The 13,004-nt window shown below is 43.6% G+C and overlaps 1 protein-coding gene across 3 annotated transcripts in view; it reads left to right on the top strand.

The window, feature by feature from the left end:
• Positions 1-13,004, top strand: part of FHOD1 (formin homology 2 domain containing 1) — an 80,566-nt gene that overhangs the window by 10,837 nt on the left and 56,725 nt on the right. For all 3 annotated transcript variants that reach the window (XM_063437955.1, XM_063437956.1, XM_063437954.1), the window contains exon 2: positions 11,899-12,005. In XM_063437955.1, coding sequence (XP_063294025.1) covers positions 11,899-12,005 — 107 coding nt within the window. The remainder of the gene's footprint in view (positions 1-11,898; positions 12,006-13,004) is intronic.

Here is a 13,004-nt window from a genome sequence, read left to right as displayed (position 1 = left end):
TACTGAACACATTCTCACACCATCCGCTAAATACATACACCGTCCGCTAAATACATACACACACGCACACCGTCCGCTAAATACATACACACACGCACACCGTCCGCTAAATACATACACACACGCACACCGTCCGCTAAATACATACACACACGCACACCGTCCGCTAAATACATACGCACACCGTCCGCTAAATACATACACACGCACACCGTCCGCTAAATACATACACACGCACACCGTCCGCTAAATACATACACACGCACACCGTCCGCTAAATACATACACACACGCACACCGTCCGCTAAATACATACACACACGCACACCGTCCGCTAAATACATACACACACACACACCGTCCGCTAAATACATACACACACACACCGTCCGCTAAATACATACGCACACACCGTCCGCTAAATACATACACAAACACACAGTTCGCTGAGTACACATGCAGACAGACTGCTGAGTACACATGCAGACAGACTGCTGAGTACACATGCAGACAGACTGCTGAGTACACATGCAGACAGACTGCTGAGTACACATGCAGACAGACTGCTGAGTACACATGCAGACAGACTGCTGAGTACACACGCAGACAGACTGCTGAGTACACACGCAGACAGACTGCTGAGTACACACACATACTGCATTGGGGTGCAGTGTATGTGTCTGTGTGGAGTGGTGTGTGTGGGCGGGCACGGTTGCTGTGTGTAGGGGGTACGGGTGCTGTGGGTGGTTAGGGGTGCTGTGGGTGGTATGGGTGTGGAGGGTAGGGGTGCTGTGGGGGTTAGGAGTAAAAATACAAAACAAAAGATATATTAGTACTTTATCCCCCCCCCCCCCCCTCCCCACTCCTAAGTGGCAGAGAACTGAGCAGTGACACTTAGAAACATAGAATGTGACGGCAGATAAGAACCATTCGGCTCATCTTGTCTGCCCAGTTTTCTAAATACTTTCATTAGTCCCTGGCCTTATCTTATAGTTAGGATAGCCTTATGCCTATCCCACGCATGCTTAAACTCCTTTACTGTGTTAACCTCTACCACTTCAGCTGGAAGGCTATTCCATGCATCCACTACCCTCTCAGTAAAGTAATACTTCCTGGTATTATTTTTAAAACTTTGCCCCTCTAATTTAAGACTGTCCTCTTGTTGTGGTAGTTTTTCTTCTTTTAAATATAGTCTCCTCCTTTACTGTGTGGATTCCCTTTATGTATTTAAATGTTTCTATCATTCCCCCCCGTCTCGTCTTTCCTCCAAGCTATGCATGTTAAGATCCTTTAACCTTTCCTGGTAAGTTTTTTTTATCCTTCAATCCATGAACCAGTTTAGTAGCCCTTCTCTGAACTCTCTCTAAGGTATCAATATCCTTCTGAAGATGCGGTCTCCAGTACTGTGTACAGTACTCCAAGTGAGGTCTCACCAGTGTTCTGTACAATGGCATGAGCACTTCCCTCTTTCTACTGCTAATACCTCTCCCTATACAACCAAGCATTCTGCTAGCATTTCCTGCTGCTCTATTACATTGTCTGCCTACCTTTAAGTCCTCAGAAATAATCACCCCTAAATCCCTTTCCTCAGATGTTGAGGTTAGGACTCTATCAAATATTCTGTACTCTACCCTTGGGGTTTTATGTCCAAGATGCATTATCTTGCACTTATCCACATTAAATGTCAGTTGCCACAACTCTGACCATTTTTCTAGTTTACCTAAATCATTTGCCATTTGGCTTATCCGTCCTGGAACATCAACCCTGTTACATATCTTGGTATCATCAAAAAGACATACCTTACCATCAAGACCTTCTGCAATATCACTAATAAAAACATTAAAGAGAATGGGTCCAAGTACAGATCCCTGAGGTACCCCACTGGTGACAAGCCCAAGCTTCGAATATACTCCATTGACTACAACCCTATGTTGCCTGTCACTCAGCCACTGCCTTACCCATTCAACAATATTGGAATCCAAACTCAAAGATTGTAGTTTATTGATAAGCCTTCTATGTGCAACAGTGTCAAAAGCCTTACTGAAATCTAGGTAAGCAATGTCTACTGCACCACCCTGATCTATAATTTTAGTTACCCAATCAAAAAAATCAATAAGATTAGTTTGGCATGATCTCCCTGAAGTAAACCCATGTTGTCTCTGATCTTGAAATCCATGTGTTTTTAGATGTTCAACAATCCTATCCTTTAACATGGTTTCCATCACTTTCCCCACTACTGAAGTTAGGCTTACTGGCCTATAGTTGCCCGACTCCTCCCTATTACCTTTCTTGTGAATGGGCACAACATTCGCTAACTTCCAATCTTCTGGGACTACTCCTGTTATCAATGATTGGTTAAATAAATCTGTTAATGGTTTTGCTAGTACACCACTAAGCTCTTTTAATAGCTTTGGGTGTATTCCATCAGGTCCCACTGACTTATTTGTCTTTACTTTTGACAGTTGAAATAGAACCTCTTCCTCTGTAAACTCACGTGTAATAAATGACTCATTTGCCCTTTTTCCTAACTGAGGTCCCTTTCCTTCATTTTCATCTGTAAATACCGAAAAAAAATATTCATTGAGGCAGTCGGCTAGACCTTTATCCTCATCTACATACCTTCCTTTTGTTTTTAATCAAACTAATCCTTGTTTTACTTTACTTTTCTCATTTATGTATCTAAAAAAAGTTTTGGCCCCTTTTTTTTTTACTGACTGTGCTATTTTCTCTTCTGTGTGTGATTTGGAGAGTAGAAAGGGTATCTTGCTACACAGAATAAGGTTCAAGTGTATTTTAGCAGCTTTTTTATATCTTATATTATTTTAACTTTTGTCATTCATTGTGCTCTCTTATCAGTCTTTGTACACTTGCAAATTATACACAACATTGCTGTGCTGTGATATGTTCATATGCTATCTTTGTATCCCTTGCTTCAAATAAATGTTATGCCGGTATGTTTTCAAATGAAAAGTGCTCGGCAGTGAAGGGGTTAAAGACCAGAGCTATGCAATAGTCAGACTTCTAGCATTTAACCCCTTGATGGTAATAATACAGTTCAGATCAGGCAGAACTTTGTCTAATAATTGATCGAAGTCTCTCCTAAATGCAGAATGTGAGAGTCCCTGATAAAACCCGTGATCTGGAATTACCCTGCGTTCTGGTATAAAACTAAAAGCAAGGCGGCTGCCGTCAGACACCTTGCACCCCAGCGGATTCTGAGCAATCACTTGACACATTCCTTGAATTCCGAGAGCTAGGTGCAGCTGTATGATGAATTAAATCACCCTATGGCCGCTCACCAAGTTTACCAGACTGTATGCTTCTGATAAACTCCTCGGCAGCAGATTCACGTGTCTAATAATGCTGTACTGCAAAGGAAGCACTGCTCTTAATCTGAATATTCACTTTGGGTCAATATCCTTCCGTTCTCCTTATCTCGCTGGTGCTCTCTTGCACCAAACAGGGCTGTTCACCAAGATGTGAATTCTCTAAAACTTGACATTTTAGGCCCGAATAGCCAGGTCAGCTTTATTTTAATTTTGGGTTAATTTCTGGAATTCTGATTTAAGTGAATGAGCCTGGGGCTGTCAGTTGGGTTTTGTGTTCACAGACCCGTATCTTCTAACACTTTAAATAGTGATTGAAGTAGAATGTCTGATTCTTGTGCAGTACAATAACATTGTGTGAAAATGTTGCTTTAAGCGAATGGTTTTAGTTTCCTATATTTTTTTTTTTTTACCCAGCTCGTAGTGAATTCAGAAAATCGATAAGAAGCTAAATGCTCGGTTTCCCCTTCTTGACATGCCGTGACTGACTCATAAAACAAACGTTGCCTTCCCTGAATGTAATATGCCATCCCTACAGTACAGAGCAGATTATCATGCTGGTACTAGCTGTGTACAGATGGCTGCTGGGATCTCTCATGTCTAACACACCTTTGCAGATCTGTTGGGCTCCGTGTTGGCGACTTCCTGAAGAAATCCGAATAAAAATGGGCTACATGGTTTATTAAATGACCTGTCAGTGTCCATAATGCACGGCCGCTTTTGAGGTGATTTACATTTCAGGAGTATCCCATTTCAAAGGCCCTTTCTAATAGCTTTTATGATTAAATAATGACTATTTAATAAGTTATTAGGGCCTGGCTGTCAATCAGCCATTGAAGTTTACTTCCTCCTCCTGATCTTTTCCCTGAGCTAACGGAAGTCGCGGGCGCGCTCTACGTGAGTCCGTCCCCCGCATTCCTCTTCTCAGACCAGAGATCAGACCAGTATTCATTATGCGGGGATGGCTTCAGATGTTTCTCAATGAGAAGCCTCTGATAGGGTCATCTCAATCTGTCCTTACTGGTAAAATATTTTATAAATTAAAGATTTCCCAATGAGGAAACCGAAAGGGGTGCGTGCTAGGGCTACAAATCGTAAAAACTGCAGCTTTTGCAAGCTCATTTACGATATACCCCAGTGAACACAGGTTTTGGAAAACACATGCATGTTCACTGGGGGTATATCTGCTAAACAGTCATTTATATTTTCTTCTTAGCCCTGAGGAATGTTTCCTTTCTAGAAACGGAGATGACGTTTCCTTAATGCGTGACTAACCTGGCCGCGCATTTGGGTTTTCCATCTTGCTGCACGTTCCCCATTAACCATTTGGCCAATGTGTTAACAATGTGCTGGTTGCCAGAGGGTTAATGCAGAATGACTACCTGTGACTGAATAGATTTTCCCTTTATGCTTGCCCCGGGGCTCATATTCTCATCCCACAGAAACAGGCTAGACTAGTTCCATGGTTTAAAGTAGAGACGTTTCAAAGCAATGGTTTCTGCCTGTAGAACAAACTGCTATTATACAGCGTCTAATCGTCGACCAGTAACCATTTCTATTAATATATTATATATGCTCACTGCTGGATTTAATATTAACCTGGGCGTAATGCAGTTCGCCCTCTGTTTCTGTCCATCTCGGCCCCTCCTGTGTGAACGGTTTAAAAAGTGATAGCGACCACACAGGGTTTCCGTCATTCTAACAATTATCGTGTTCCTGTGTCCAGGATGCCAAACCATGGCGTCTGAACTGCCATGTTGGAGCTACGGTGGACATACATTTCCTTTGCATGTCTTACTCTGCAAGCAGGCAATGCACCGGGACACTTCGAGCACTATAAACACTTCTTGCACGAGAGCTGCAATTAATTGGTGCTGCTCAGATTGTGTGAAAACGTGTTCGCTACACTTGGCACGTTTATTAGAAGCATTAGCAGCCCCTGGCTTCTTGATGTGTGTAATGGCACAAACATAAAGCTGGGACACAGCAGTGACCTTATCAGGCACCACAACCACTACATCATGGGAGCTGATCTACCGTTTTGACATTCCCGCTTTTGAAGTATTCCCTGTAATCCGTTTTCCTGTCTCATTTACTTATAGCACTGTCTATTAAACTTATTGTGAATTTAACAAGTGAATATGAAGCTGCAGAAAGTCTATTTTTAACAGTTGACAGGTTTTTTTCCGGTCTTCTAAAACCATTAAATCCACCTGTTCAACAGCATACGCTTTGTTGAACCCCCTATCCTTGAAATAGCCATGCTGTACTGAGTCCTGCACCTGTTCTTAAACAGGCTAAATACCGGCATCTAATCACGAGAAAGGTCATAGTGCGAGCTGTGAAGCATTCTGGGAGGGATACAGTGACTTTAGAACATGTGGTATTACCCTTCTTGTAACCCCAGAGTCACGGCTTAGCTCTGATATTCCCATCTAAGCCTGTGCAGTCATTCTGGGGGAGGAGTGCCATATATTATCATATATGATATTATTATTATTATAGTGTTATAAAAGGGATTTTTACAAAGTCAAATTTTTAGTACGGTAAATTCCTCCAGTTTTCACAGAAATTTGAGTTTAACAAGACTGCCAAATTTAGATAAATACTTAATTTAATTATTGATTAATATTTACAGAATGTATACTTTATTTACAATGTAGGTTAATAAAGGAGTCATCCCACTCTTATAACAACTTCAGCACATTGAAGGTGGCATGGGGCAAGAGTGGAGGCCGAGGTGGAGGGAGGAGGCCGAGGTGGAGGGAGGAGGCCGAGGTGGAGGGAGGAGGCCGAGGTGGAGGGAGGAGGCCGAGGTGGAGGGAGGAGGCCGAGGTGGAGGGAGGAGGCCGAGGTGGAGGGAGGAGGCCGAGGTGGAGGGAGGAGGCCGAGGTGGAGGGAGGAGGCCGAGGTGAAGGGAGGTGGAGGAGGAGGGTGAGAAGACCGAGGTGGAAGCTGAGGGTGGAGGCAGAGGAGGAGGTGAGTTATTATGGGGGTGAAAGTGTTCCTTTAAAGATTAATATGGAAACTCGTATTATCTGGGTTTGAAAACAAGCCGTACAAGCCTACTGCTCTGTATGTTTACCTTTTATTGCTTTATTATAGTAGATGTCTAACCTGTGCAGTTAGTTATTTTACCTACAGCAATTAGAAAGCCATAGATACTAGGTTAATGACGTTTAATAAACTCTACCCATCTCTATGCAGTATTAATCTACATCACAATGGCCTTTCTTAGTGAATCGTGGAAACCGTGAATCTGCACGAACGGCTCTGTATTGGACGGGTTTTTATAATCCTATAAATGTTTCATACCGTATACAAAACACCTCATTTTCCCGATCCAGGTAATTCGGAAGTCAGACTCGTTATCAGTGCGGCTTTTATCGTATTTATATTCTATAGATTTCTAGTGTCTCTACACCGTTTGGTAGAAAGTTCAAGCGCTGTTACTTCATAACTGCATATTTTCCCGTTTCTAACTGTTCGTACCAGAATAGGACAATCAGAGGGACTATTATCTCGTTCTTGTTTTGGGAACTGCCCTGGTAGTAAGTAGTTCATCCCAGTACATGATGATAGGAACGGTTTGATGAACTGATCGTTATGGTTAAATATCATACCATGGCTCCTATCTGTTTACACACTATATAACCGTTTAAGAACAACTCATTTATGGAGATTAATTTGTGGAATTGAGGTATCTCAGATTTTATTATTGTAGCATTGTTGGGCAATCTGTCTCATTGCCACAGGATTGAAACTCTTGAAGTCCAGATAATTGCCCAGGATTTAGCCACATACCATGATATTCATAGGAAGTCTCTGGGTTCAGGTTTCAGTTTTCTGTGATAATCTATTTGATGATGGGAATATCACAGTTGTTCAGGCAGTATCTAAAAAGACGTCCTAAGCACCAAAACAACTTTAGCGTAATGAAGCCATTTTTTGGTTTTCAAGTCATGCCCCTGCAGTCTCACTGCTTAATTCTCTGCCTTTTAGGAATTAAATCCCTTTGTTTATGCAGCTCTAGCCACACCTCCCTCCACAGTCTCCCTACATACTTCCTGTAAAGAGCGATCTAATCATTAAACCTTTTTTTAGCACAGGGTGTTTTAAGGAAAGCTATAGAGTTAGGAATACAAATATAGGATGTTATAGTACCCTAGTCACTGTTTAGGTCACCCCTCCCCCCGGGACCCAGGCAACTCGATTACAATAAATGGTCTGAGTGCCTATAGTGTCCCTTTAATTAAAATTTTCTTATCGCCTGCGGGGAGGTGTGACTAGTGCTGCATAAACAAAGTGCTTTAACTCCTAAACGGCAGAGAATTAAGCAGTGTCATTGCAGGGGTATGATCTATACACCAAAACTGCTTCATTAAGCGAATGTTGTTTTGGTGCTTATAGTGTCACTTTAAGAACCGTTTATTAGGAGATCAAGTGTCTGATTCCTTCACCTTTCCTTATAAACTCCCTTTTGTCCTCTGTGTACTTTGTAATAAACACGATGTCAATGAATGCCAACGAATGCAGCTTAAACGTACAAATATTGTAATGCTTCGACTTCTCTCCCGTATCTGTTTTTTCATTTTCCATCCAAATAAAGCTGGCGAAACTCTGTGTTCCTGTTTAGAGACCCCTGTTTGCTCTGCCAGATATCTGCTGTGAGATCATGGTTTTAGTTAGAGGACAAACTTGCGAGTTTCTTGAACAGTACAGCGTCCCTGGATTTAGTGAACGTTGTATGAGACCCGCCAGAGTCACAGCACAACCATCAGACACAGTCCCAAGGCCCCATGCTGGTGTTCAGAGGAGAGGAATTAAATGCAACAGTTAGACCGTATAGATAGTTTGCCGGGTTTAACCCTGTATAGTCATTGTACAGACACCTGGAGGGATTTATTACTGATCCCTTCAGATCCAGGTCTGTTTTTCTCTGCCTGCGTGACGTGTGCTGTTCAGACCAGCTATGAATGTGTTAATGAGCGATTTGTTTTTCCATTCTTTTCAGTAAACTGAGGGAAGCTCACTCAATTCGAATCAGATGTGCATCCTTATAAAATGCTTTACATGTCTGCCTGGACCCTGCTGCTCTGAGCACCAGGCCAGAACCTCGCCATTCACATCTCCACATGGATAAATAGACATCCTGTGTGCAGAGAATGGGGGTCCCCTCGCTCACCAGACCAGAACCTCACCATTCACATCTTCACATGGGTAAATAGACATCCTGTGTGCAGAGAATGGAGGTCCCCTCGCTGACCAGACCAGAACCTCACCATTCACATCTCCACATGGGTAAATAGACATCCTGTGTGCAGAGAATGGGGGTCCCCTCGCTCACCAGGCCAGAAACTCGCCATTCACATCTCCACATGGGTAAATAGACGTTCTGTGTGCAGAGAATGGAGGTCCCCTCGTTTACCAGGCCAGAACCTCACCATTCACATCTCCTCATGGGTAAATAGACGTCCTGTGTGCACAGAATGGAGGTCACCTCGCGCACCAAGCCACAACATAGTCATTCACATCTCCACATGGGTAAATAGACATCCTGTGTGCAGAGAATGGGGGTCCCCTCGCTCACCAGGCCAGAAACTCACCATTCACAACTCTACATGGATAAATAGACATCCTGTGTGCAGAGAATGGGGGTCCCCTCGCTCACCAGACCAGAACCTCACCATTCACATCTCCACATGGGTAAATAGACATCCTGTGTGCAGAGAATGGAGGTCCCCTCGCTGACCAGACCAGAACCTCACCATTCACATCTCCACATGGGTAAATAGACGTCCTGTGTGCACAGAATGGAGGTCACCTCGCGCACCAAGCCACAGCATAGTCATTCACATCTCCACATGGATAAATAGACATCCTGTGTGCAGAGAATGGGGGTCCCCTCGCGCACCAAGCCACAACATAGTCATTGACATCTCTACATGGGTACATAGACATCCTGTGTGCAGAGAATGGAGGTCACCTCGCTTACCAGGCCACAACATAGTCATTCACATCTCCACATGGGTAAATAGACATCCTGTGTGCACAGAATGGAGGTCACCTCGCGCACCAAGCCACAACATAGTCATTGACATCTCTACATGGGTACATAGACATCCTGTGTGCAGAGAATGGAGGTCCCCTCGTTTACCAGGCCAGAACCTCACCATTCACATCTCCTCATGGGTAAATAGACGTCCTGTGTGCACAGAATGGAGGTCACCTCGCGCACCAAGCCACAACATAGTCATTCACATCTCCACATGGATAAATAGACATCCTGTGTGCAGAGAATGGGGGTCCCCTCGCGCACCAAGCCACAACATAGTCATTCACATCTCCACATGGGTAAATAGACATCCTGTGTGCAGAGAATGGGGGTCCCCTCGCTCACCAGGCCAGAAACTCACCATTCACAACTCCACATGGGTAAATAGACGTTCTCTATCTATCTATCTATCTACCCATACCCGCTGGCTCGGCCTGGCTAACTGACAGCAGCATGCAGTACAGCCCCCTCTCTATCTATCTATCTACCCACCCGCTGGCTCGGCCTATCTAACTGACAGCAGCATGCAGTACAGTCCTCTCGTTACTCACTCTCTCTCTCTCTCTCTATATATATATATATATATATATATATATATATATCTATATCTATATCTATATCAATACCTGCTGGCTCGGCCTGTCTAACTGACAGCAGCATGCAGTACAGTCCTCTCGTTACTCTCTCTCTCTCTCTCTCTCTCTCTCTCTCTCTCTCTCTCTCTCTCTCTCTCTCTATATATCTATATCTATATCTATATCAATACCTGCTGGCTCGGCCTGTCTAACTGGCAGCAGCATGCAGTACAGTCCCCTTAGTTTAAAGCTCTTTTTTTGGAACCGTGGCTGCTTTCCTGATTTCTCTATTAAAAGATTTTCGTTTAATCTGTAGAGAATGATCAATGCTTTATAAGCCAGCTCGTGACGTTCCTGTTTAACTAATCCCTTTGTGTTTCTGGCTTTGAATCTGTGGCCCGCGGCCTCCTTCACTATAAAACAATTAACAGTATTTATTCAGCTTGAGCCGTTTTGGGGCCTATTTTCTGATTCCAGCCAAGGTGCAGAGTGATGAGTCCAACACCAAATATTACCGCATTAGTTTGGCCCTTGAAGGGTTAAGGTCGAGGCTCGTGACTCGTTTAACCTCTATAAATAAAAGCACTTTGCTGGTTGCATATTTCCCGTGATTACCAGTTACCATGCGTTCTATGGACGGTGTGTGAAACTGCAGATTGCTGATCCATGGATTGTAACGGAGAATGAATTTAAGATTTTAATAACCACGCTGAATACAGACTTTATTTGGAGAGCTTTCTCAGTTCCAATATTTTGGCCAAAGTTCACCTTGCATGCCTGTCCATTATCATTGTTTCTACCTTTTATATTTATATAAAACCTGAACGTGGCACGGCACTTACAGCATTCCCATGAGGCCTTGCCTGCAGGCTATGAATGTGCGTAATGGATGACGATGGCGCAGAGTAGGTCAGTTTTAGGCTAGCTTCGTCTATACACGTCACCACGTAAAGTTTAATTCCGGTCAAAGGTGATTGAGAAATGCTCAATTCTCCAGGTAAAGAATGCATGAATTGGCCGGGTCCTTATTAAATGAAGGAGTATTTACATTCCTGGGCTGTAATTAGATTGGAACAGAATTACTGACACATTCTTATAATATTGTGACTTTTTCAGTCATTGCCAGCACTCCATGCCCCTCTCCCAGAGAGCAGATTCATAGTTACATAGTTACATAGCTGAAAAGAGACTTGCATCCATCAAGTTCAGCCTTCCTCACATATGGGTGAGATTCAGATACTCTTATAATTCAAAACACACTACGTTCATTTTCCTTTCTTTCATATAGTACCAGGGTTGGCCGAAATCTAGATCCCCCGCTCCCATGATGCATTTCAACCTGTATAGATTGGAAGATGGTTAGAGCTGGGCCTTCTTCACCTCTTGCCTCCGTTCTATTCTGTTTGTAAATGACTTGGCACTGCAGAATATGTTGTCGCTATATACACTGATCAGCTACAACACTAACACCACTGACAGGTGTAGTTAATAACATTGATTATATTGTTACAATGGCACCTGCCAAGGTGTGGGATATAGGACACTATTTAAACATGGCTGCCTACTTGGAGTAAAGGTTAGCAAGTGATTCCCTGAGTAGAGGTGGTCATGTATATGTATGCATTACAAAATAGAGGCTATATTACATGTAATAAATAATTGTAAGTAATTGCCAGCAAATGATGACAATTTTCCTTTAAGGCGTAACAGATTGGGATCTGTATTTTGCCCACCTGCCTGACACTGATGTAATTGGTTTGCACAGTTTAAATCCATGTGACCGCCTTTTTGAGGTTAGTGGCTGCAGGGAGATATTAGCCATTAAGTGGAGTTAACCTGGAAGTTGTGGATTTGCCATGCGTACAGTTTCCCATGGCAAGGTCAAGTGTTTCTGCAATGTATGGGAATGTGTAACCATATCCCTCTCTTATTTCCCCTGCAGCTCGAAGACTGCACCCTCCAGTTATCCACGAATGGGAATTATCTGGATATCGAGCTGTCCCTGGCTGAGCAGAGAGATTACCTGGAGGCTTTCTTTGATGACATAAGGTACAGACAATCTCTTTATCGCTGGGGATGGAAGATACAGACACCTCTCTGGGGAAACTGTGCTCTTCCCACCCTGTTGTTGGTGTCATTCCACATTCGCCTGCCTCTGGTAGGGTGCCATCCTGCAGCGCTCTCCCCATTACTTACGAAGGCTGCATGCTTTATTTCTGGGGAAGGGTACGGTACACCTGTTGGAGTCACAGCTCTCACCCAATCACTTCTATTGGAAGCGTACTGTGTTAGCCCATTATTGCCCGGCAAAGTTTACTGCAATCCTTCCAACATACTGTTAGAGAGATAATGTGTGGCCCTGTGGTTACTGGTAGAGAGGTAATGTGTGGCCCTGTGGTTATTGATAGAGAGGTAATGTGTGGCCCTGTGATTACTGATAGAGAGGTAATGTGTGGCCCTGTGGTTACTGATAGAGAGGTAATGTGTGGCCCTGTGGTTACTGATAGAGAGGTAATGTGTGGCCCTGTGATTACTGATAGAGAGGTAATGTGTGGCCCTGTGATTACTGATAGAGAGGTAATGTGTGGCCCTGTGATTACTGATAGAGAGGTAATGTGTGGCCCTGTGGTTACTGATAGAGAGGTAATGTGTGGCCCTGTGGTTACTGGTAGAGAGGTAATGTGTGGCCCTGTGATTACTGATAGAGAGGTAATGTGTGGCCCTGTGATTACTGATAGAGAGGTAATGTGTGGCCCTGTGGTTACTGGTAGAGAGATAATGTGTGGCCCTGTGATTACTGATAGAGAGGTAATGTGTGGTTACTGGTAGAGAGATAATGTGTGGCCCTGTGGTTACTGATAGAGAGGTAATGTGTGGCCCTGTGGTTACTGGTAGAGAGATAATGTGTGGCCCTGTGATTACTGATAGAGAGGTAATGTGTGGCCCTGTGATTACTGATAGAGAGGTAATGTGTGGCCCTGTGATTACTGATAGAGAGGTAATGTGTGGCCCTGTGATTACTGATAGAGAGGTAATGTGTGGCCCTGT

This window comes from Pelobates fuscus, chromosome 12 (assembly GCF_036172605.1).
Source record: "Pelobates fuscus isolate aPelFus1 chromosome 12, aPelFus1.pri, whole genome shotgun sequence".
NCBI lineage: Eukaryota > Metazoa > Chordata > Amphibia > Anura > Pelobatidae > Pelobates > Pelobates fuscus.
The sequence above is the reverse complement of the archived record's forward strand: the minus strand, read 5'-3'. Positions and strand labels throughout refer to the sequence as shown.